Source organism: Scyliorhinus canicula, chromosome 8, assembly GCF_902713615.1.
Source record: "Scyliorhinus canicula chromosome 8, sScyCan1.1, whole genome shotgun sequence".
NCBI classification, from domain to species: Eukaryota; Metazoa; Chordata; class Chondrichthyes; order Carcharhiniformes; family Scyliorhinidae; genus Scyliorhinus; species Scyliorhinus canicula.
In genome coordinates, this window is record NC_052153.1 from 79058061 (window position 1) to 79085067 (window position 27007).

Consider the following 27007-nt stretch of genomic DNA (forward strand, 5'->3'; position numbering starts at 1 on the left):
GTGACATTTAACTTCCAGTGGACTCAAATACCTTTGTTGAATTCTGTCGCAGGATAGCGTGATAACAATTCATGCCTAATGCAACTTCTAGATCGGGGGCGGATAACAGCATGTAGTTAAGGCTTATCACAATCAAATTATTTGGGCCAACATTTTGGGGTGTTTGAACAGCTATTTGTGAAAATAGATGAATTAAATGGCTGTCTCTCACAGAAGCGTGCTGATGTAAAGTATGTCGTTACACAACTCCATCTTTTCAAACTGAGTGATGTCTATGTACAATTGTGTTGCCATTCACTTTGGTCCCATTTATTTTCTCCACACAAAGAATTGTTTCGTGCAATTCCAAGCGCTCGATAAATCTGTCCTATTTTAGTTGTCAATATTTTGGAGAGCTGAATATGGATTTCACAGCAACTGAATGCATGGTTCCTCATGGTTTGTGCATTGCAGGCTGTTTACACAGGACTGATAGCATGCTAGTTTCGTTTAGATTTAAGTTTAGTTTATTGTGCAAGGGAGGGGGGTGGTGGTGGTGTCGGGGTAGTCACGTGACGGTGACAGGTCCTGCCTATTGAGAGCAGACCACCCACCTCGAGGATCGCGCTGCTTAATAGAAACAGGCATGTAATTGTGAGACCTTCCAGCACACAGCAGAATGACTGCAACCTAGCAGGATTATTACACTCCTTGTTCCTTTAAAATCACTTTTTAAACCTTGTGAAAAATAACATCGTACACTCCCCGAAAATATAAAGCAAAGCAAGACCAGTACGGTCACACAGGGGAGCCTCGAGGAAGATGGTAAGTAAAATTACCTTTGATGAAAAAAAAAGGGACTGCAATGCTCTTGGGGTAAACTCTTGGCAAATAGCATGGGCTTGTTGTGTTACTGATATAGTTAATGCAGCCACTGTTGCTATAGCTAATAGTGGGATTATTATGGTTGGGTGGTATAAGAGCATTGATATGTATCTGAGGTGATTTTGTTTTCTGACTGTATTCGGAATACTCACAGTTAGACTTGGTTGCTGAACAGACGGGGTCATTGATAGAAACGCTGACAGAGTTGGGGGTCCTTAGGATCCCTGTAACCTATTTTCACGCTCCGAGGGGTCGCCCCCAGCTTCCGTTCAGTGCAATTCCTATAGAGATGCACCTCTGGGACAAAAAGAAATCACTGATTACTGCTGTCTCTCAGCAGGAAAAAAAAGACATCTAGATTGTTTTTCCAGTTGTACCTCTGTAAGTGATGTGGTGTGCCATAAGATTGCTGTTTCATTTAAACTATTTCTGTCAGTGGGCATTGTATTCTTTCTTTGTTTTACTTCCAACATGTTTAACATTTTAAAGGTATTTAAATCAAAATCTAACCTAGTTAGCCCGCCCATAAAAGTAATCCAAAACGTGGGTGATAAACCGAATAATGTATTTTTGATCAAAGGCGACAATACAAAGTGCAGCCAGATAATTATATTTAAAGCGTAGCCCTTTATTTAAAAAAAATCTTCAACCACGAAAAGGGATGGTGGAGATCACTGCGTGTGAAGAAACGTCTTAATCTTTCTCATTTTCACTTAAATAGTTTCCCCCCATAGACATCAGCAACCCCCACCCCTTTTATTTTTTGCTGGTAATAGTCCTATTGAGTGATGTAGGCGTGAGGTGTAAACCGGATTAGTAGAGTCAAAGGGTGAACACAATGAGGCGCAATTGTTTTACTTCCTTTCATTTCTCATGCCTATATATCTAATAAATTTGTTGCTACAGCGGTAGGTCAAAGGATCGTGTCGCCAATCGTGTTCGACAAGACGTGATGCTAGGTTGTCAAATGAATGGCCCCTGAAATGATTAAAATTACTTACTGAAAGCAGATCTTTTTGTGTGTGTTTGTCAGTGTATATGTGCCTGTGTTGTACCCCTAATTCGGTGTCCATGCTTCGGACAGCATGCAATCCACTTCTCTTTCAGCTCGATCAAGGGTAATTAGTTGCATTATTTTGACAGATTTTGTGAGTAGCGCCCCCACCCCACCCCACCCTCCATCGTGTGTGGGAGAAGTGGGGGTGGGGGTGGCTTGACATATTGAAACGGGTTACAAGAAAACTGTGTTTGAAGATTAAAACCTATTGGGGGACAATATCTACTTCGGTTGAAAATCCGTGTTAACTGAAAATAGTTCAAAGGAAGAATTGCAAGCAATATTCGCAATCTGATGAATTGACCTTGTTAATTAGTCCTGACAAAAAGCTACACTGAAAATATGTTGCACTGAGATGAGTCAATGTGATCTGTGATGTCCCATCACTCAAAGTGCTCCAGGTGTAAAACCTAGTGTATGAGAAATTCAAAAGGAAACTAACGAATTATAGATATCGAAGAGAATTCTAATTCAAGATCAGTGGTTGAAACAAATAGCTCCAAAGAAACACTTGGTACGAGTTGGAAATGATGTCCATAGTCCCAATTCACTTGTAATTATTTGACTTGAAAATGGGATGAATGATCCATGTTAGTCAGTGATAGGCATTTATTTTTTGTACCGTTGGCGCCAGAGCTGCTTAGAAATGGGTGGAGTCTTTAAATCTTAAAAGATTCAACACCTTTTATATACGTTGGATTTGGAAGAGTACAATGGGAGCTGTGATGTCTAAATGTGCCACAGTCCATACCTGATGGCATTGCCTGTTTAGCGGGAGCTAATAATGCAATAGTTCAACATCTAAAGACTGGTGACAGCATGGACGGAGGGGCAAACAGTCTTAGCACAGTATAGGGATGGGTGGATAGACTGAAAAAAGCAGCAAATATCAGCCACATTTCACAATATGCACGGAATTACGCAAATACACATGATTGGATAGACTACTAAAACTTGTAACACCGATTCATAACAGTTCAAAAGATATATCCGTATTGCACATTTAAATACTAAAATTTGCTGATTCCCTCCAAATGAGACAATGGTGCTCAAAAAAGCATTATCCAGCAGTTCGTGATATTGGATTGTATGTATGTCTCCACCTAACCATCATGTTCAATGAAAAATACCAGAGTAAAGTTAAAAATCCACATAACGTAAAACATGGGTATCCAGTTAATGTACGAATGGATGGTTGATTAAAAGTACAGAAATCCTGTTAATAAGTGCCATTACAGGAAAAAAAGGGGTCAAAGGCAGGAGAGTCACACTAGCTTGCTAGTTGTACTCTGCAAAACCCAACTGACAAATAAAATTGATTCAATCCATTTGAGAAAAAAAAACGATTCTGACCACTATGAGGAGAGCTTTAGTGATTTGTTGAAGTTAACCCAACCGGGCGTCGAGCGCCGTTTACATGAGCAAGGCATGCATATTAAAGACAACAATGCTTCCAAATGTAAATAAGGCTAGATTGATTACGAACAACATTATCGCCTCGGAATGGAACACTCGCATGCATTAGCAATGAGGCAAATTGAGGGCATCCATAGCTGACCACCCAAGTTGTTAGTTTGTGCTCACACTTCTTCCTTTCTCTCCAGCCATACAGAAGCAAGTCAATTATATGCCAAATGTACTCCATCCAATCGCTTTGCCTTTAAAGCAGTTCACTCTGGACCACAAGATTAAAATGATTTTTAAACGTTTTCCTATTTAAGTAGAACAACCATTTATAATAAATTGGAGGAAAAACTGCCATTGCAGCTGGCACATTTTGTCAAAAACGGGACTCTGAACACGTTTGTTTTACTACAAACCAAATTTTTCACATATCGCAGATTTGCACACCTTAAGGAGGTGCGTGACAATGTTATCCACAGTTTCTGATTAACAACGCCTCCTTTCAGACAGTTTTGTAATGTTAAAATAGCAAATACATTCTCATGCAGGCCAGTGTAATTATCTCAGATTCAATCAATAAGAATTAATCACGTGAAGCTTTAAATCTACAGAGGTTTAATTATGCAACCGCGCAAAAAATGACCATTCTTGAGAATTCCGATATGGAAGATATATTTTGTGCATTGATTAAAATCCACATGCAAATATGTCATCCAATTAACAGAATGATGTTCCTTTAACATTTCGTGGTCAAAAAATGTGGAAAATGATCAATTAAGATGCATTGATTTTTACCCAGATTATATTTGTTTCATGGAATTGAATATTCTTTTCTCACGTTTCATCTGTGATTACTATATTTAAAGATGTGTATTATAAACGGAATACAAAGACCCCTAAGACACACGCATACACTTATTTAGAGAATGCATTTTGAACAGGAACAGTTGTCCTGGTAATACATGCTAATTCAGAATTTGGATTGCATTTCGACCAATTTATCAATCTTCAAAGTGGTTCATTGCAGTACCTGTTGGGGTCTCTAAGGGGCGTAGCATAAAATGTATTTTGGAGGAGAGGTACCATTAGAAACGTATGGTTAACGATATCGTACTGCATTGCAATTAACATATTGAGCAGATGTGTGTGTGTATTTGCATGTCATATATTCATAATTGGGACCACATTTGCTTTTCACTGTCCTAATACCAACAGAAATCCTGCTCCATGCAGATATATTGACCACATATAGGTAGTGTTCATGTAAGTACAGTCGAACTAAACTGAAACAGACAATGATTGAATAATAACTCACGCGGATGTAAACAGCTCGTGTGTATATTGAATAAATTATATCAGTAAAAAGTGATAGGTAATGTTTAGCTATTTGTAGTAGTGGGCAACGTTCTTTCCATTTACTCAATAATGACTTCTAATTGTGCTAAGAATTAAGATGTTTGCTTTAAAATAAAAATGCGAAAAACATTCGTCCTATAAAGGAATCGATTTATTTTCAATATTGGAATAAACATTGCTCTATTATGCAAAGTATGGTCAATTACTGTTAATTGGCACTTCATATTTCTGAATTTATAGATCGCGACTTTTGTGGTTATGTTAAACTTCTGCTTTGGTATTTCTGTAATATGACCTTACTTCCGTTTGATCTTATATGAAAAGGTTAGAAACGCTGAATAAACAATTCCGTATGTCCACCCGGTTCATCATCTGCCTTACCCACATGCTCATATTTCAGCTCCTACATTCCATGTGATTTCTGGCCCCTGTGATTTTTGAACTGTTATTCTAATTTAAACTTGAATTTGTTATAACATACTTTAAGTGTCACATTACAGTATTGCGCTCGATAAAATAATACACCTCAAACGAGCCCAGCTTAAGGCCTTGAAATACTATCTAATGGTGACATTGAATGAAAGGAGGACTGAAAAAAAAGTTCCTGAAGTTCGAACTTCCACCAGGAAAACGTTACAGTTTTCCGCGAATGGGTTAGATCTCGTTAGGAATGCCGGCTTGTCTCAAATTCTTTAAGCACCATCGCATACATGACGGTGAAATGCAATTAAGCGGGTTTATTCTTTCCCGGCCACCTCCTTTCCTTCCAGAAATTAACAGAAGTGAGAAGTCTGTTAATTAGCCATGCAAATCACATTGATCCTGATGGAGTTTGACAGGACCACTGAGGTTTTTGTTTTCTTCCTGTGCTCCTACAGTAATTCAGCCATTCCCACATTGTTGCAGCGCGTCGCCCTGGGTACGCCGGTCACATGACCTCCAGTGAAACTCCCCTATTTCAATGAATAAAATGAATGTGTGTGTGTGTGTGGTTTGTACGGGGGCGGCCGGGAGGAATGTGGGAGATTTTTATGATAAAAATTAAAGATAATCTTATTTGCATCCGAAATCCCCCGTGGTTTAGAAAGAAATAAGGTTTAATCGTTCGTCCAGGGATTTTTTTTTGCCCAGTCGGATAACTTTCCCATTTTACTCTGGGAGATTTTTCAACAAAAAAAAAGTTTGTTTTGATTTTCATTTAGTGTGGGTTGGGAAAGAGCAGCTATTACGGTTTCGAGTGAATGCAAAAATCTGACACTTCCCACTGCACGGTCCAGGCACTGTCATTATTTGTGCAAGCTGGCGATTCAACCGAGACCTCCCAGCATTTGTTACAACTTGAGGCCAAGATGCCGCTAAAGGATTTTCTTTAAACAAGAGCAAGTGCCTCCAAAAGTTCAATCTCCTCGCGAGAATCGGCCGCTGTGTAATCGACAGAAACCCCGATGCGCCGCTCAAGAAAGAAAAATAATCCTAGGATCTTTACATATCAACTCTTGTTTTAAACCAAATGCGTGCAAAAGAAGAGGGAGACGGGAGTGAAGAGCTATGATTTCTTTCAGGCGAACCGCGGCTCCCCTGAAGTGGGCACAGATGCATTCACCGCCTGGGTGGTCTCTACTTTGGTGAGCTGTTGCTAAGCAGCTAATAATAGTCGTGTTTGCTGAGTAATTTCTGCCTTCCTCAGCCAATCAGAGCCAAGCAATACAAGCCTTCTCCCAGCCATCTGACGGCCCTGGAGGCGGGTTTTTGCTTTCCTTCCCCCCCTAAATGGAGAGAGGCTTTTTTTCTATTGAATCAAGGCTCACAGAGTTCCAGGGCCTGGTGCATAGAATGGTTCAAGCGAGTGGTCGGTCCGGGTAAACGTCCAAGACTCTGAAAGAAGGTGAACGTTTTCAAGCTCCCCTCTCCGGTCTCTTTTAAAGCGCACAGTTCCCGTGAATGTAGAAGATCGCCAGGATCCCCCAGATCGCGAAATGTGGGAATGGAAGGCGCAAACTTTGACTCGCCATCGCTACGAGGAGTATGAAGTTTGCCAGACAGCGTCTACTTTCCTGAGGATTAAAGTGGCCGTTTGGTGGAAGCTAAGGCGGTGTGTGATTATACTAGCCCAGTCGCATCCACAACATGGCCTCGGCTGTTAACACTGCGGAGCGCCGAAGGACAGAGGAGGACCATGTTCAGCAAAACAGGAGGAGGAGAAGGAGAAACCTGCGGCATCCGACAGCGGTTTTAGATTATCTGGAACGGCCGAGCTATTGCGATGCTGCCTTTGCGCTGGATCAGATCTCAAAGGTGCATTTCCAGTTTGTAAAAAAAATAATCTTTTTTTCTTGTTTTTTTGCACACCGGGGGCCCTTTTGTATTCCCTATTATTATCCGAAAGCGAGATAGTGGGAGCTGAACGCTGCAGGATCATTGCTTTTTACCCGTGTTATCAACGAATCGCTGAAAAATAGTGAAAGTTTTAAGCAAGGGTAAACAAAGCTCAGCTCTCCGATCGGTGTTTGCAGAGTGCTGCAGTACAAGTAGCACGGAACATCGACACACTTGGATATGTGTGTGTGTGGGATTTCATGTCTCTTAACACGCCATTTTTCCACATAAATACTTTAAAGCAAAGAGAGGATCCCGGATTATCTTTTGTTTTTAAAAAGCACAAGCGGCAGCAAAGATCCCGGCTGCGTGTTTAAGTTTTAAAGTAAACAAGAAGCGAAGCATTCTTTAAGCGATGGTATCTGTTGAGTGTAGGGTTCTAAGCTGAAATCCATGTGGCTGCCCTCTTCCGTTCGCAAATATTGTTGTAACTCTCAGATGGCTGCTTCACTTCCTAATTCAGATCACAGCGTCCTGATACTGCTATGGAAATGAATTACTCCAGCTTATGATGTTACAGCAGAGCAACCACGTGGATGTACTATTTGCTACTATGTATCCCATTAGATGTTGACCCTATACATGTGGTTGTTATATGGAACACGTTAGTTGGGAAAATTTAACATGTTGATGCATTTTGATGTTTAACCATTTTGCAAACAGAAGCATAAACGCATTTGTTATGTCACCTTCATTCATTTGCTAATACATGTAGATTTCAAACCACGAGTATTTAATCTGTTTGCAACGCCTGCGCTTCACTCCCCGGAGTATCCTGTCACCACTGTCGGTAGATTGCAATGGATACTCCCCCCTGAGATGAAGTGACAGTCGCTGTAGTGACTGGCCGTCATCTTTAGTAACATAATACCTTTACGTCAATGTGTTTTGAACATGAAAGAGTCGCCGAATGGTGCTAGTTTGGGTAACCACATTGCGACATGAGAAGCTATTTATTTTCCAAGTGAAACGCTTGGTGTAGCGCTGGAAATGGTCTATCGGAAGGGGTGCTGCTGTCTCTTTAAGGGCGCGCGCGCGATTGTCCGCTGAGCTCTCTCGGTTCCTTAAGGTGTCTCTTCTGGTCTTTATTTTTTTAGGGAAAGGCTACTGGAAGGAAAGCACCGCTGTGGCTTCGAGCAAAGTTTCAAAGACTGTTGTTTAAACTGGGCTGTTACATTCAAAGGAACTGTGGAAAGTTCTTCGTTGTGGGCCTGCTGATATTTGGGGCTTTTGCTGTGGGATTAAGGGCTGCTAATCTAGAAACCGATGTCGAGGAGCTGTGGGTAGAAGGTAAGAGCAAACCTTTCTCGCCATATTCATTCTGCGGAATCTGGCTTTAAAACAAATAATAAGTGTGCTATTAGCAAGGCGGGGAGGGGAGGGGGGAGATTGCAGAAACATCGTCCCAGAATGGGATTGTTTATTGTATAGCTGTTTGGCCAAGAGCCAAGGAGAAGTTGTAAAAGAATTTGCTGTAATCCATAAAGATGAATTTCTACATTTGTGTAAACCTGGCTGGGGTCTGGTGTTAGGGGGCGATGATGGTGATTTGTGGCATGTTGTTGAGAGGAGGCAGAGGAGGTATTGAGTTTTCTTCTTAAAAGTGGAGCTTGTCAAAGCCGCCATTTTGTGAGAGCCCCCAGCAGCAGAATGTGATCAGTGCAGCTCTCTGTGCGCCAGTGTGTGTGTGTGGTCCTGTTTTGGACAGCTTTCAACTTTCAAAAAAAACATTTGTCTCACGAAAAAAGTGAAGTCGTACAGACTGGAACGCATGTTTGCAAAGTAGATTAATGTAACCTAGCGGGTGGTGACGTATGTTTAATATAATTGGAGTTAGGATTGCATTTTTTAAAAAAAGTTTACTATAAATTGTGTTTCTTTTCTGTGGGAGGAAACTTAAGTGCAATTAAGAAAGATTTTGTGAGCTTTGATCTACATTCTACTGGTCAAAAACAATGGGGCAAAAATGGTGAATTGTTAATTGATGCATGAGTAGTTCTGGATCTGAAATGCTTTTGGTGAGCTTTTAGCACTGCAAATGAACAGTTTTTATTGTTTGTGAGTGAGAAGTGAAAACATTGTTTTTGTCTCAAATGTTTCTACTTTTTCTCATAATTAAAAGTAGACTGAAACGTATGTTTACTATGTTGTGCAGGAGAAACGATTTTTCAAGATGTTAGTGCAATATTGTATAATGAAATGAAACGTTAATTTGTGAAATATTTTAGTTATTTATATTGATAAAGTCTCATGAAAGTTAATAAATACTTAACTTATGATTTAACAAAGTTTCAGCATATGCTATTTTTATGCGTAACTGTACGTTCTTTTTATTTCATTTGGTCTAAAGTTTTTATTGCTACCTGTAGCTGTGATTTAAAAAAAAAAGAATATTTTTTGTCTTCTCATTCGCTTCACATATTGCCTTTGTCCCTCTGTCTTTCCTCCTCCTCCCCAAATGGCTGACAGCAGCAGGAATCTTGTGTAGCTGTGTGTGTTCTCAGTTGACTGTGTAACGCTTTGGTCACGATCATGGGCTCTGCACAAATAAGCCAAATGAGCAGCAGTTGCATATTTCTGTGGTTAAATGTATAAACAGAAGGGAGTGCAGAGTGAGGGATTGAGAGAGAAGTTGAGGGAGGGGGTGCGAAGTTCTGTATCGGGGGACTAGTTTTCTTGGTTTGCAAAAATTGACAACATAAATGATGAGGGGTGGGCAAACATCACTAACAACAATTTCACAACCTTTATGTTCAGCCCATCAATTGTCAATCAAAGAAAGTTTGAAGCATTTTACTGTAAATTTAATTTGACTTATTGCAGAAAATTATCATTTTCATACTTCACATCACTGGGTATTGATTAAATACAGTAATTATACCTTGCTGATGACAGTGTGCTGAGTTCCTTTTTTAAAAATGTGTTTCAAATTGATGTGAGGATACAAAATCATTTTAGTCAACTTATTGTTTTAATCATTTATCATAAGGACACATAGCTATTTCTATAGTTACTTACTGGATTCTCATTAGTCACTGCAGTAAGGTGTGTGTGCATCTTTGCATATTGAGAAATGTGTACCATATGAATGAGGATGAAGGAAGACAATGTTTACTATATCTAGTCTTCAAAAGATTCTGATTTCTGAAGGACTGCTCGCTGAATACAAAAGGATTCTGCAAATTTGCCGTTTTCTCCCAACAACTCTTTAAAGTTATAATATGGTTACTTGAGAAGTTAATAAATTGTGCTTCATAACACACCATTGTATCTTTCTACATGGATTTAAATGTTCCTCAAATTTATCGCCAAAATATTTAAATTATTTATAATGTACTTTTGGAACAGTGTTACAAGATCCATAATAAATTATCGTAATTTACTCAGTTAGCCATTTGTGCTTCCATTGTTACTTATCACTTTATGTGAGTTCTCTATTGCTCCACTTTATTTCACCAGCAGGCACACTTGAGTAATATGGGATGGTTACCAGCCAACTGTTTTCTTCTTGTGGCCATGAATGGCTGGTGCTCCTAGGAGAAACTTGAATGTAGAAGTAATTTGTTATTAAAATTGATATGATTATAGGCTTCCTGATATTTTTAAAACAATCATTTTCTTTTGCCTTCCTATCAGTCAATTGAGAATAATTGGGCACACTAGATCATCACTAAATTTATATACAGTGTCTGGCACTGGTAGCATCTTTCAGGCCAAACTACAACTTATTCAGGTCATGTATTCAGTTGAAGTAGTTGATGCCAACTGCCTTGTTAATAAACAAAAGGACCGAAAATATTGTTCAGTGTTTGGCTAAAACAACAACGTTCAAAGTCTTCGCGAAAAAGGACCTCACTGTTCAGATCAGATCAAATGTATTTCATGTACTATGCCATTGGATACTAAGCCATACCATACTCTTTGGCATTGAACCGGAAGCATTCAGTGCAAATTAAAATGATCATAATTGATTACAAATATAACTGTTCCGAAAACAAATTTCAAACTGGGGTCTTTGCACCTTATAGAGTCACCGTAATCAACAGTTTTTGAAGCATGGTTTGATGACCACTATTCTGAATGAAATAATAAAATGATCTAATTAGATGAATAATCACTATTTATGAAAAGCTTAAAATTTACAATAAGTTAAATGTGTCTATGATTACAATTATAACACCTGGGAGCAGGTCAAGAACAAAATAAAGGGTGAAATGGGGGCAGGATGGGGGGCGCTTCACCCATCAATGCCAATGCTTCCACAGGCCATATATCTATTGTATTTTAAGTGTTTTCCTCTCCAGCCCATTTGGATTTCTTCTTACTCCCAATGTCCAAGAGTATTTAAGTATTCACACCCAGTACAAACAAGGGGTGGGATTCTCTGATCCTGAGGCTAAGTGTTGACATCGTCGTAAACGCCGTCGCATTTCTTGACAGCGTCAACATGCCCTCAGGAGCAGTGATTCTGACCCCTACAGGGGGCCAGCACAGCACTGGAGCGACCCACGCCACTCCAGCTGCCGAGACCGGCGTCAGATGGGCATGTGCAGTGGGACTGGCACCAGTGCACGCATGAGCAGTGGCATCCTTCTCTGCGCAACAAATGGGTGCCGCGGGTCTGCGCCTGAGCTGCGACCACGCGCATGCACACTGTGATCGGTGCAATTGAACGCATGCACGGTGGCTTCCTCCTCCGCACCAGCCCTGACGCAACATGGTGCTACAGGGGCCACCGCGGAGCAAAAGAGTCCCCCAGCCCGAGAGGCCGGCCTGTCGATTGGTAGGCCCCGATTGTGGGCCAGGCCACAGCGGAGGCCCCCCCCCCCCCCCCCCCCCCCCAAACCAGGCCACCCCTGAATGCATGCATGCCGAGGTCCCGCCGGGTAAGACCATACGTGGACGGCGCCGGTGGGACTCTGATTTTTTGTGCGCCCGCTTAGCCCATCCTGGGCGGAGAATCGCCGGGGGGCAAGCAGCCAGCGCCACACCGGTGCCGATAGCGCTGATTCTCCACTCTCCGAAGAATCGTCGGGCCGGCATCGCGCGATTCGCGATTCCCCGGCCCAGCCTGGGCTGAGAGAATCCCGCTCAAGGTCTTTGACGATTTGGTATCTGAGTTCTCAAATCCCTCCTATGCACAAAATTGTGACACCATGATATAAACTATTATTTGGCATCCTCTTAAGAAATTTCATTTTTTAAATTTAAAGATTAATCTTTACAGAGCCTCCCGTTCCATGTGCTAACATAAGAACATAGCACTGGAGTAGGCCATTCAGCCCTTTGAACTTGCTGCGCACCCCCCCCCCCCCCCCCCCATAATCCTTGAGTCCTTGTCTATCAAAACTCTGTCTAATGCTGCTGCCTTGAATAAACTCAATGACTCAGCCTCCACTGCTTTCAGGGAAAGCAAATTCCACATACTTTGAGACGAAGCTCTCCTCATCTCTACCTTAAAACTCTTAATCTTAAACTATTCCCCCTGTTCTAGTCTCTCGCACAAATGGAAACATCCTTCTGATATCTACCTTCAGGATCTTATATGTTTCAATAAGTTTACCTTTCGTTCATCTATGGATATAGGCCCATCCTGCCCAATCCTTCTTCATACGATACAACCCTCATCCCAGGAATGAATAGAGTGAACCTTCTCTGAATTGCTTCCAACCAAAACTGTACACTGTATTACAGATGCAATCCCACTAATGCCCTGTACAGCTGAAGTAAAACTTTTTCTCAGTTATATATTCCATTCCCCTCCAATAAGTGCCAACAATCAATTTGCCTTCCTAATCACTTGCGGTACTTGCATACTAACCTTTTGTGATTCATTTATCAGGACACCCAGATCCCTCTGTACCATGAGTTCTGCAATCTATCTCCATTTAAATAGTTTACTGCTTTTCTATCCTCCTACCAAAGTGAACAAGTTCACATTTTTCCACATTGTACTCATATGGCAAAAGTTTGCCCACTCACATAAACTGTCTCTATGTCCCTTCACAGACTCTCTAACTTCTCTTGACAACCTACTTGCCTACTTATCTTGGTGACATTGGAAAATTTAGCTACCATACGTTTGGTCCTTTCATCCACATCATTGATGTAGATCGTAAATAATTGGGGCCTTAGAACTGATCCTATCATTTCCACTTGTCACAGCTTGCCAACCTGAAAGAGACCCATTTTTCCCAGTCTCCGCTTCCTAGCAGCTAACCAATTCTTTATCCATTGCCAATATATTACCCCAACACCGTGTTTTTGTTGAGTAATCTTTGATGTGGCACCTTATCAAATGGGGAAGCACAGTGGCCTCACAGCGCCAAAGATCTGGGTTCTCTCCAGTGTTTACGTGAGTTTCCTCTGGGTACTCCGGTTTCCTCCCACAGTCCAAAGATGTGCAGGTTAGCTGTATGGCTCTGTTGAATTGGGGATAGAGTGAAGAATTGGGCCAAGGTAGGGTGCTTTTTCTGAGGGCTGGTGCACAATTAATGGACCGAATGGCCTCCTTCTGAAATGAAATTAAAATTGCTTATTGTCACAAGTAGGCTTCAAATGGTTACTGTGAAAAACCCCTAGTCGCCACATTCCGGCGCCTGTTCGGGGAGACTGCTACGGGAATTGAACCATGCTCCTGGCCTGCCTTAGCCCTGTGCTAAACCAGCCCCATTCTGTACTGTAGGGATTCTATGAAATGCCTTCTGGAAATCCAAGTACACCACATCTACAGGTTCACCTTTATCCACCTTGCTTGTTACGTCTTCAAAAAAACTCTAGTAAATTAGTTAAGCACAGCTTCCCTTTCAGAAACCTATGGTGACTTTGCGCGATCAAATTATAATGATCAAAGTATCCTGCGTTGATGGATTCTAGCAATTTCGTAAACTGATGTTAGGCTAACTAACCTGTAGTTACCTGCTTTCTGCCTCCCTTTTTTGAATAACAAAGTTACACTAGGTATTTTCCAATCCACTGGGAACCTTACAAAATCTAGGAATTTTTGAAAGGTTCTAACCGATGCATCTACTGTCCTTGCAGTCACTTCTTTAAAGACCCTGGGGTGCATGCCCATCTGGTCTAGGGGACTCATCCACCTTCAGGTCTAAAAGTTTTCCCAGCACCTTTTGTTTAGCGATGGTGATTATTTTAAGTTGACACTTGATTTTCAGGTATCTCTGGGAAGTTTTCTAAGTCTTCCACAGTGAAGACAGACACAACAAGCCTTTCCCATCACCTTGTTTTCAGTATCAGTTCTCCAAACTCACTCTCTAGAAGACCAACACAAGTTTTAGTTATTCTTTTCCTAGTTAAATACTTGTAGAAACTCTTATGATCTGCTTTCATATTAGTAGCTTGCTTTCTGCCATTCTTGTTCTTTGCTGGTTCTTAAAAATTGGCCAAACATCTGGCCTCTAATCTTTGCAGATTTGTATAGTTTTTTTTCAATTTGATACTATCCTTAACTTCCTTATTCAGGAATGAATGATGCATCCTTCTCAAAGAGATTTTCTTTCTCATGGGATAAATCTTTGCTGAGAGTTATTAAATATCTCCTTAAATGTCTGCCACTGCATCGCTCCAGTCTTGCATTTTAACCTATTTTCCCAATTCACTTTTTCTAGATCTGCATTCATACTCTTATAATTATCTTTATTCAGGTTTAAAACACACTAGTCTTAGACGCACATTTCTCCCCTTCAAATTGAACATGAAATTCTGAAATTTTATTACCATTTTCATGAGAGGCTCCTTTACTCTGTGGTTATTGACTGATCCTGTCTCATTGTTCATTAGTAAGTCCATAATCCACCGGCAGAACAAAATAAATCAATCTACCACTACTAAAAATGGCAGTATGGTAATTCAAAATTAAAAGTATAGTAAGATTGGTAATTTACTCCCAGATTATCCAACTACCGTTTATCGTGCAAAATAAACTTTATAATTTATAATTATAGCATATAAGTTGGAATATAATTAATTCATTAAGAATGCACTCCAACATGACCATTTATCAGTGGGCAATAAACATCAATATTTCCTATAACATACCTTGAGAAATACTGTTACAGTAATGTATAAACTTAAGATAACACAATTCTTTGAAAATTCCTTTCTTCGCTGAGATATTTTGTACCAGCTTATGTACTCACTGTCGAAAATACTGGGATTTGATCTTGATCACTAAAGTTTAGTTTGGAAATCAAATTAATTTCTCACCGAGAGTATACCTAAACTGTCCAGGCCACAGTGAACTTGACGGTCATTTATTTTCAGTTCACATTGTGTAGTGTAACAAAACATTTTGATCACCTCCGAGTTTACATACTTTTGTATCCTACAATTGTTCTGCTTCCAACATCCAAGTGCTTATATGCACAGGTGAACTAGGAGGAGGAATAGGCCGGTTGGTCCCTCTGAGCTTGCTCCTCCATTTAATAAGATCATGGCTGACCTGATTGTAACCTCAACTCCACAGTCTTGCCTATCCTGAACCATTCGCCCCCTTAATTAACAAGAATCTATCTACCTCTGCCTTAAAAATATTCAAAGGGCAGGACATTCCATGTAATCTGCTATGTGTTTCGCGGAGGCAGCCCACCGTTGGCCAACAGCAGGATCTTCTGGTCCTGCCATTGTCAATGAAGTTTCCAGTTGCAGGCACCCCTCACCAACCGGAAGATACTGATGGCATGAATGGCGAGGAAGTTCCAGCCGAACACTCTTCTGCTTTTTGAGGAAGAGAGTTGCAAAGACTCACGAGCCTCTGAGAGGAAAGAAATTTCATATTTGTCTTAAATGGGCGACCCCATATTTTTGAGCTTTTATTTATACAGCTTTTATTTTGCTGAGCATTATCTCCAAGTATCCAACCCCTGATCCCATTATTAATCAAGAACCTATCTTTCTCTGTCTTAAAGACACTCAGTGATTTGGCCTCCACAGTCTTCTGCGGCAAAGAGTGCCACAGATTCACCACCCTCTGGCTGAAGACATTCCTCCTCAGCTCTGTTTTAAAGGATTGTCTCTTTAGTCTGAGATTGTGTCCTCTGGTTCTAGTTTTTCCTACTAGTGGAAACATCCACTCTATCCAGGCCTCACAGTATCGTGTAAGTTTCAATAAGATCCCCCCTCATCCTTCTAAACTTCAACGAGTACAGACCCAGAGTCCTCAACCGTCGCTCATACAACAAGCTCTTCATTCCAGGGATCATCTTTGTGAACCTCCTCTGGACCCTTTCCAAAGCCAGCACATCCTTCCTTGGATACTAAGCCCAAAACTTCTCAAAGTACTCCAAATGGGGTCTGACCAGAGCCTTATACAGCCTGAGAAGTACATCTTTGCTCTTGTACTCTAGCCCTCTCGACATGATTGCTGACATTGCATTTGCCTTCCTAACTGCAGACTGAACCTGCACATTAACCTTAAGAGAATCTTGAACAAGGACTCCCAAGTCCCTTTGTGCTTCTGATTTCCTAAGCATTTCCTCATTTAGAAAATAGTCTATGCCTCCATTCCTCTTTCCAAAGTGCATAACCTCACACTTTTCCACATTGTATTCCATCTTCCACTTCTTTGCCCACACCTCTAGTCTGTCCAAGCCCTTCTGCAGCCCCTGCTTCCTCAATACTACCTGTTGTACAGTTGCTGCTTGAAAATGTTTTCTCCATGTTGTTCCACAATGCACAGTTCACACGAGTATGAGTATTGCATTATTGACTACTGTTTCAATCTCAAAGGTACATTGTCTATATTTCTAGTTATGCAGGAGCGACATTGGGCCAAAGCTCCCTTGGTTCAGATAATCTTCAATTTAAGTAATGGCCAACATTTCAGTTAACCTTCAATAACAGACATTCTAAAAATGGAATCCTAGCTGTTTGAAATGCTAGTCTTTTAAAATGAGAATGGACATTTTAGAAAAAGTTAACGATTTTGGTAGCTACTGGAACAATAATGTAACAAGTATTTAAAAATGACTCCAAATCCATGCCATTAGAACTCTGCAAAGGTTTTGTCTTTGGGACTTGCTAATAAAATAACCATTTTGCGATTGTATGAATTCATTCTGGTTTAAGCAAAATGCTTTAAATTTGGATTATAAGCAATATATTGCACAAAGCAGACCATTCTAGCCCATGCTAGAGTTTATGCTCTACACGTGCCTCATCCCATTTTTCCTCCACCTATCAAAACCCCCTATTCTTTCTCCCACTTATGCTTGTCAAGCTTCCCCACAAATGCAATTATTTTGTTCGCTTCAATCACTCGCTGCAATTGTGAGTTCCAAACTCTCATCACTCTTTGGGTAAAGAAGTTCCCTCTGAATTCTGTTTTTGTTGCTGATTTAGTCATTTCTTTCTACATAACTAGTACTTTAATTTTATTGAGAATCATTTTTTGTTTGTTTTCAACTCTCCAATAACAATTAGGCAGCACGGTAGCATTGTGGATAGCACAATTGCTTCACAGCTCCAGAGTCCCAGATTCGATTCACGGCTTGGGTCACTGTCTGTGCGGAGTCTGCACATTCTCCCCGTGTGTGTGTGGGTTTCCTCCGGGTGCTCCAGTTTCCTCCCACAGTCCAAAGATGTGCGGGTTAGGTGGATTGGCCGTGCTAAATTGCCCATAGTGTCCAAAATTGCCCTTAGTGTTGGGTGGGGTTACTGGGTTATGGGGATAGGGTGGAGGTGTGGACCTTGGTTAGTGTGCTCTTTCCAATAGCCGGTGCAGACTCGATGGGCCGAATGGCCTACTTCTGCACTGTAAATTCTATGAATTCTACAGCTTTATTTACCTGGTCATTCATTATCAAGATGTTCCAAAATGTATGAATAATTTCCAGTTTCAAATTCAACATTAATATACCAGTTTTGTTGATATTGGCGAATGTGGATGCATCTTCCACTAAATTACAGTCATGTCATGTGCTCTGCCCGATGGCAGGTAGTTGTCTCATTTTCTGCTGATGCTTCATCCTGAGCTGTTGTCAATTTTTGTCAGTGGTGGTTTTGCCATTGCCTTCCACCTTCAGGGGCCGGGTGAAGAGTGGGTCCAAAGCATACCTCAGTTGGAACAGAAATCAAACCCAGACTGTTGGTCCAATTATGAATCACACGTTAGCCACCTAGCCAACTGAGCTAATGACACTTCTTTAAATTACAGTGGAACATCTAATTTCTTGCACTTTAAAGAACATTAATCTGTTGAAATATTCACTCATCGAAGATCATTTTCTCCACTGTAAATCTAGAAACTATTCTAAAATTCAGGTCAATGGAGCAGCATTTGAGGCTGGCAGAAATACCGGTTATGTATTTTTATAATAAAATTTCTTAATATTGTACTGTAATCAGGTACCACACATTGCACAATAAAAAGCATCTTCTCTGACATAGGTCTCCTTACTGCATTGGACAACACAGGACGACATATGGGTAAAGCACATGGAGATTGTAAGATTTATTTTGCAAGGCTCTGACTCTGAAATGTGAAAAAAAGTTTGTATGTTGGACCAGTATTTAAACTGTACATGCGGTGCTTGAAGACTAAAATAAGACAGCTTCCAGATGTATGAACTGAGTGATCCATTTGTTTAGATTATGCTCCACAGCTGATGCCTAGATTAGTGCTGGCTGGACGAAGCTATGGGAGATTTGTCTGGTTTCCACGATGCCATGTTTATATTTCATTTGGATTCCTCCTTCAAAGCTGACCTCCCTGTGACCCGCTGATAGGCTACGTCCACTAGGATACTGGGGCTTCATCTTGGCTGCAACTGATCTCAATTGAAAAAATCAGATTGTATTTTCTTTTCTATTCTGTTTTTATTGTCCTGCTTTGGGATTAATTTTGTCCAAATAATTTGACCTTATACTGAGATGTTTCTGGTGGAAGTTGAAGGTAACTAGTTAATTACATCTTGTTGCCCTTTGGAAATGTATTATAGCAATAGACTGGATCACAGTATATATAGATGAAAATGTGCAGTTCTGTGTTTATTATTTAATTAGCTTAAAAGATAGTTTAGACCTATTGTTGATGGAAATGAGGGCAAAGTGGTTGATGCTATCAGCATATTTAGTGATACATTTCCAAATAAAACTGTTACAAAAGGGAAAAGGAAATAAATGGCTAGTGTACAGTTTTTAAAATAGTGTAGCTAAAAGGCTTTTGGCCCAAGGCTAAGGGATCCTGCCCAAAAATGCCATATGTATTACACAATCGAGCACTGCAATGTAAACAGAATACTGTGCCATGGAAGCAGGGTGGTCTAAAGCTCCATCCCTAGTTCCTCCCCCTTCCCCCGCGCAGTTAAAAAATCTTCTGTGCTGTGAAATGACCACAGTAGTTGTAGTGTTATTTCTGTTTTGGCTGCTGAGCCAGTTTTTGGAACAAAACTGACAGTGAACATTTGAATTATTATAGGCTCTGCACCGCCAAAGAACTGCAACTGAATTCAAAATCCGGTAGAGTCTGGGCCAGATCCAAATGTCTCATTGTTTTTCAACAGCTTAATATGCATATGAAATATATATCCACATTTATATTTGCCATTTCCAGTAACATAATGCATTTCTCTCTCTCTCCATATATATATTATATCTATATAATTTCTGCCAATGGTATAGCCCAATTTTAACCTCATTGCCTTTGGAGTAGAGAATCCCTTTAATAAAAGGGAATTTTAGTTGAAATGTATAACATGTATTTTAATTGCATCTAATATACAATCTTTCTTTGACAAACTCTGAAGGTGTTCGATAATTAAGGGGCTCAAAATATTGTGTAAAACCTTTTTACTTTAAAAGTAGAAGACAGTCTTTTCCCTGAGCATCCTGAAGGTGATTGTTACACAATACCTTTCAGCAGTCCAAGATGATTTTATTGTTAATTAGTAGTTCATTTATTCTCTGCAAAGCAATGGAGGAGGTGAACCTTTTCTATAACTTTTTATCCAACTAGTTTTATTGTTTTAATACCTGCTGTAAAAAGAACAAACGCGCTTCATTTTGGAGATCTTGGGAAGAAATGGGTGGATCTAGTAGTAGTTTTTCTTTTTAAAGCTACTGTTTCACATGGCTTGCAAAATATATCTCCTCTTTTTTTGTTTCCCACACCAATTGATTTATCATTTTGCTTGCAAGCAGACTTAGAATGTTAGGGCAGGAACACACTCACTTTTTTCTCGTAACTTTTTTGTTGCAGGCCGAAACCAGTTGACTTGAATAAATTTTTCTGCAGTTTGAATGAAGCCAGCAACGTGGAAAAATCTTGCCATTCAGGGTTGTCTGAATGTACATTTCAGCCACACAGTAAGCTGTATTTGTAGGCAGTGGACTGCTAAATACAACCATTTTTCGCAGCGGAGAGTTAGACAGGTGATTAGCATAATTAGCACAGACCAAGCTATACATATGGAAATGCTAAGTGTGTAAATGCCAGCTGCGGTGTAAAATTTATGTCAGGGGGTCGACAGGGCTGTGTGAAAGTATTGTGTTACAGCTGCAGGTCAAAGCCTCCATTGCTTACCCCCTTTCTTTTGATAGTGAATGCGCTAAACAGAAGAGAGGAGAGAAAGAACGGGAAAGAGAAGAGAAGAAGGAATATAACAGATAAGGCTTTGATAAAACATCATGATTGCTCTAAAAGTTTCCATTTTCTTTAGTGGGTTTGTTTTTATTCTTTTTCCCACCTTCAGTGCATCTGTGTATTTGTTGACATTAACCATTTCTCGCCATAATTTCCATGCAGTGTTGCCCTGATTTTATTCTCTGAAATTTGTGGAATACTTTTGAAAGGAAGCATCTGTTTTAGTTTGCAGTGAAATATAACAACCACTGATAAATACTTAAATGTACTTTTTGTTTAAAAAGTTTTTTTCCATGTGCATAAATATCAAATTGGTGGCAAAGCTGAATGAGCGTCTATTGTATCATGAGATGTGATCTAAAATGTCTAGATTTCTTTATTTTTTTCACATAGGTTATTAAATGTATTTTTTAAGTTTCTTCTTATTTCCTGACAGGAAAAAAACACTAGGGGGATATATTTGAATGAGCCCATAAATTTCATTTTCAATAAATTGTTCATTTAGCTTTTGGTTTTGTACCTATTTTACGATAGACTTGTGGTGTCGGTAATGGAATATAGTTAACATCACACTGACCCTGTGATGAAACTTCCTTGTGTCTGCAGGGGGTCCTTATGAGTCGGCCCCTAATCCAGCTAATCCTAGTCGCAACAAAATCATGAAAGTGGCCCCCAGTGATGTGTGTTTCCCTGCACAGATGCAGAAGGAAAAGTGTTGGTTATAAATCACTCTGAAATGATGTTCCATACAGACTGGGGAGCTTGTGTAAAGCTGGGGGCGGCCATTGTGTTTGCCCCATGTGGCCTACAGTGGAAAACCAATGAAAAGCGACTTTGTTGCTGAGAGGTGAGACCTGCTCAGAACTGATCAGTGATGTCAGCTTTGCAGAATGTGGATAAGAGGAGCGGGGTCCGTGTGACGCAACAAAAGTGAATGTAGTGACATGAGGTTGCAGATTTTATCAGAGTGTACAACGCAAGTTATTTGTAATAAGACTAACGTAGACATTGGAGGTAATTTTTATACTTTGGAACACCATTTTAATTCCTTTTGATATCATTAGTATTAAATATTGCCATATAAATTCAGGTATATTTTCCAAGAGGATAGTCAAAAGTTAATTTTGCATGGTCTTACAAGTTTGAATATTTACAGTTCAAGTTTACAGGCAGCAAAATTGTAAAAATGAAATTCTACAAAATTGCCATTTTTGGTTCTATATGCTCTTTTTATTTGCCTGTGGAATGTGAACATCGCTGGCCCCGAATTACCCTAGAGAAGGTGGTGGTGAACCACTTTCATGAATTGCTACAGTCTATTTGGCCTCGGGACACCCACAGTGCTGTTAGGGAGGGAGTTCCAGGATTTTGACCCAGTGACAGTGAAAGAACGGCGATATGTTTCTAAATCAAGATGGTGCGTGAATTGGAGTGGAATTTGTAAGTCATAGTGGTACACCCATGCATCTGCTGCCCTAGTTCTACTAGGTGGTAGAGGTCAAGGGTTTGGAAGGTGCTGTCAAAGGAGCCTTGGTGAGTTGCTGCAGTGCATAATGTAGATGGTACACACCATTGGTAACCCCTAAGAGGTTGATAATGGGGGATTCAGTGATGGTAGGCCATTGCATGTTGAGGGGAGATGGTTGGATTCTCTCATGTTAGTGATGGACATTTTCTGGCACTTGTGTGGTGTGGATGTTACTTGTCACTTATTAGTCCAAGCTTGCTGTAGCTACGTGCACTGAATGGTGCACCGATTTATCAAGTCTAATCTGTAACTAAGTATCTGTTAACTGATACAGTTAATCAGGCACTGTAGTTCTTCAAACCAGCAGTTAGGGTGAAGCAAAAATTAGGCCAAGGTTTCTGGGTGGAACCAGTTTAGCTATGCATTAATGCTGAATGCCTGATGACACTTGCTAGTACATGGTACCAGAGGTTGCTAGTATCAATGGAATGGTATCTCAGCATAATTTGTCTCCTTCACGGCAGCACGGTAGCATTGTGGATAGCACAATTGCTTCGCAGCTCCAGGGTCCCAGGTTCGATTCCCGGCTTGGGGCACTGTCTGTGCGGAGTCTGCACATCCTCCCCGTGTGTGCGTGTGTTTCCTCCAGGTGCTCCGGTTTCCTCCCACAGTCCAAAGATGTGCAGGTTAGGTGGATTGGCCATGATAAATTGCCCTTAGTGTCCAAAATTGCCCTCAGTGTTGGGTGGGGTTACTGGGTTATGGGGATAGGGTGGAGGTGTTGACCTCGGGTAGGGTGCTCTTTCCAATAGCCGGTGCAGACTCGATGGGCCGAGTGGCCTCCTTCTGCACTGTAAATTCTATGTAAAAATTCAGGAGAGAAAACTGAAACAGTAGGGGTGATTTTCCAGCTGTGTTGCACCCAGCACAAATGCCACTATGTCAGTAGAATAGCGGGAGGCCCAAAACAGGATCTGTGCCGGGCACTGAGCAGTGCATGGTGCTACCGGCCTGGTGCAGCTGACATGGTTTTGTTCACACACGTTCACATTGGGCATGAACCAGAATAGCATATTGGAAACAGCATTATCATATTCAAAATCGGCTCTAAGCTGAATCCTTCCACTATTCTCCCACCTGCCAGCGCAATGTGAAGCTGGTGGGAATCATTACTGGTCTCCATCACCGGAGACTGGCGTGGGATTCTCGGACCTCCCAGCCACGTGTTTCTCGGTAGTGGGAGGCCGTTCGCTGACAGCGGGATTCTCTGCTCCAGCTGCTGTCAATGGGAATTGTCATTGATGGCCACTATGCCGCCGGGAAACCTGTGAGCAGGGGTACACTGCCGGCAGGACCAAAGAATCCCACCACCAGCGAACGGCTGGAGATATCCGGCTCAGAAGTGATGACCATGCGGGGGGCTCAGATATCATAGTAGCCCCCTGAGTGATCGGGGACATAAAGGGTATTGTAGCAGTGCCAACATGGGGCCGGATTCACCGACCCCCCCCCCCCCCCCCCCCCCCCCGGGCCGGTCGGAGAATTGCCGGGGTTCAGCGTGAATCCCGCCCCTGCCATCCTCCAAATTCTCCGGGCTCCCAAAAATCGGCCCGCCGTGAGTTGCGCTGCCCGCCTCGGAGAATGGCGGGGTCCGGCGCGACTCGATGGGCCCCAGGGCTGCTCGAATTCTCCAGCCCGCGATGGGCCGAAGTCCCGTCTGTCTTTTGCCGGTCCTGCCAGCGTAAATTGGAGTAGGTTCCTTACCGGTGGGACCTGGCAGCGAGGGCAGCCTCCGGGGTTCTTTGGGGGGGCGTGGGGTGATCTGGCCCCGAGAGGTGTCCCCACGGTGGCCTGGCTCGGGATCAGGGCCCACCGACTCTGTGCCGTGGGGGCACTCTATCCATCCGCACCGGAGGCTGTACCGGTCTGCCATTCCCAGTGCGGAAGCGAAGCCCTCTGCGCATGCGTGGGGTTGATGCCAGCATGCGCTGGCGCTCCTGCGCATGAGCCAACTCTTGCTAGCCGGCGGAGGCCCTTCGCCGCCGGTTGGCTTGGCGCCAAGCCCCTTTCCTGCCAGCCGGCGGGGCGCAAAGCACTCCGGGGTGGGCCTACCCCTGAAGGTGCAGAGGATTCTGCACCTTTGGGGTGGCTCGACGCCGGAGTGGTTCATGCCACTCCGTCCCGCCGGGATGCCCCACCCCGCTGGGTAGGGGAGAATCCCACCCCAGGGATTTGACACTGCCACGGGATGGGATCTGAAGGGGGTGGGGCATGTATAGGGAAACTCTTTCTAGAAATGATTCGATGCCAATGATTTTTTTTTGGGTGGGGGGAGGGAGCAGATTGATGCCGGCAAGAATGGTGGATGTGGAGGGAGCACTGAAGTCGCCATACCCACGATGTTGGGGGCTACACTGAAGCCCTGATGCCGGCAACGTTAGGGGGGTGGAGTATGAGTGGCAGTGAAGCCCTGATTTTATGGGGGTGGGTGGGTGCTCACTGTCACTTTGAGATCTCTGTGAAACCAGACTTGCTGGCATGTTGAGGCCCCATTCCCCTCCATGCCAGTGCAAATCATGGCCACCTCCAAAAAACATGATGAAATGCTGGAAGATCCTGATGGGAATCATGCCGGAACAGCTGGCGCGACTAGCAACAGTTTTCATGCCCCAACTCTCACAGTAATTTTTGGGGAAAATTCCACCCAGTATTTCATTTAAAGTAATTGAGATACAAATCTTAATCTTGCTTTTGAATAGCTAGGTACCAATTCATACATGATAGTGTAGTGAACCCGACTAAATTCTTTGTAAAGATAGTAAAACTTGATTCTTTTAGTTTTCACCTCTTGATGGAAGAATGCGGGTTCCAAATTTATTTAAATTGTGCTCCTGGAGTGGAGGTTAGACGCAATTGTACACGGTAGGACATTTTCCAGGACCTAGGGACGCTAGAACTCTATTCAGAGTCCTGTCTACTGGCAAATCAAACAGTAGCATGTTTTTTCCATCCATTGCAAGCATCAGTATCGGAGCAGCTGACGGGAGGAAATTCCAACCACTTGAGAGGAAGCTGGACATGGGATGACCTCTTGTGTACAGGTCTGCTCAGTGGCACAGTTGGGAGTGCAGCATTGTTCCATCCCAGAATCCCTGTTGGAAATCACATAGCATGAATGGCATCAGACCCCAGCATCATAGAACATAGAACAGTACAGCACAGAACAGGCCCTTCGGCCCTCGATGTTGTGCCGAGCAATGATCACCCTACTCAAACCCACGTATCCACCCTATACCCGTAACCCAACAACCCCCCCCCCCTTAACCTTACTTTTTAGGACACTACGGGCAATTTAGCATGGCCAATCCACCTAACCCGCACATCTTTGGACTGTGGGAGGAAACCGGAGCACCCGGAGGAAACCCACGCACACACGGGGAGGACGTGCAGACTCCACACAGACAGTGACCCAGCCGGGAATCAAGCTGGGACCCTGGAGCTGTGAAGCATTTATGCTAACCACCATGCTACCGTGCTGCCCTGAAGTATTAAGTATTTTTAAAGACTTATCAGTGACCATTTTTTCACCAAGCTTCCTCCAGCAAGCCATGTCCATCAAGACAAAGGCCATCCATAATTTGAATGCAAATCAATTATCCAATCTTTCATAGGATGTTAAAATCCCTATAATGCAGAAGCAGGCGATTCAGACCATCGAATCAGCACCGACCTTCGAATTTATCTTGGAAATGTCAACAAGGTTAGGAGTAGGGGCCACCAGTTCACACTCTGCCAAAACCTACTGTGGCAGAGCAGGCCTAAGGATTTTTGAGTCCATTAAGATTGGTTGTGACATTACCACGAATGCGAATCTGGTTTTCTGTATAAATTGATTACGAAGCCTCTGTTATTGATATTGAACGAGAGTGGGTTAGCAGGACATATAATAATAATCTTTATTGTCACAAGTAGGCTTACATTAACACTGCAATGAAGTTACTGTGAAAATCCCCTAGTCACCACATTCCGGTGCCTGTTTGGGTATATAGAGGGAGAATTCAGAATGTCCAATTCACCTAACATGCACGTCTTGTGGGAGGAAACACATGCAGACACTGTGACCCAAGCCGGTAATCGAACCTGCGACCCTGGCGCTGCGAAGCTGCAGTGTTAACCACTGTGTTACCGATACTAACAATTAAACATAATCTTCCCGTGACCACTTTAGATGGGATTTTGTATCACCTGTACATTCATCCGCTGTGGCAGGCTGGGAAATGGGCGGTGTGACCACCAGTAGTGCTGTTGTACAGACAGCAATAGTGATTCTGTGGGGATTAATTTTCTCATTCATCTTTTCCAATACCATGTCTATAAATGGTTTCTTTCAATCAAAAGGGTCCAGAGGAAGTTCACAAGAATGATCCCTGGAATGAAGAGCTTGTCGTATGAGGAACAGTTGAGGACTCTGGGTCTGTACTCGTTGGAGTTCAGAAGGATGAGGGGGGAACTTATTGCAACTTATAGGATGCTGCGAAGCCTGGACAGAGTGGACGTGGAGAGGATGTTTCCACTTGTAGGAAAAGCTAGAAGTGGTGGACACAATCTCAGACTAAAGGGACGATCCTTTAAAACCGAGATCAGGAGGAATTTCTTCAGCCAGACGGTAGTGAATCTGTGGAACATTTTGCCACAGAAGGCTGTGGAGGCCAAATCACTGAGTGTCTTTAACACAGAGATAGCTGGTTCTTGATTAATAAGGAGATCAGGGGTTATGGGGAGATGGCAGGAGAATGGGGACGACAAAAATATCAGCCATGATTGAATGGCGGAACAGACTTGATGGGTCAAATGATCTAATATAGCTGAAATTGGGAATTTGTTC

General features: G+C 42.2%; 1 protein-coding gene across 5 annotated transcripts in view; it reads left to right on the forward strand.

Annotated features, from left to right (window-relative positions):
- The first annotated feature begins 639 nt into the window (after positions 1-639).
- The window catches only part of ptch1 (patched 1), a 104159-nt gene continuing 77791 nt past the window's right edge, over positions 640-27007 (forward strand). Inside the window, exons 1-2 of one of the 5 annotated variants that reach the window (XM_038804796.1) lie at positions 640-804; positions 8155-8347. In XM_038804796.1, coding sequence (XP_038660724.1) covers positions 802-804; positions 8155-8347 — 196 coding nt within the window. In that variant the 5' untranslated portion in view covers positions 640-801. Of the gene's footprint in view, positions 805-6186; positions 6977-7833; positions 7983-8153; positions 8348-20611; positions 20730-27007 lie in introns of those variants that run through there. The other 4 variants (XR_005461588.1, XM_038804794.1, XM_038804795.1 and 1 more) reach the window with 4 other exon arrangements.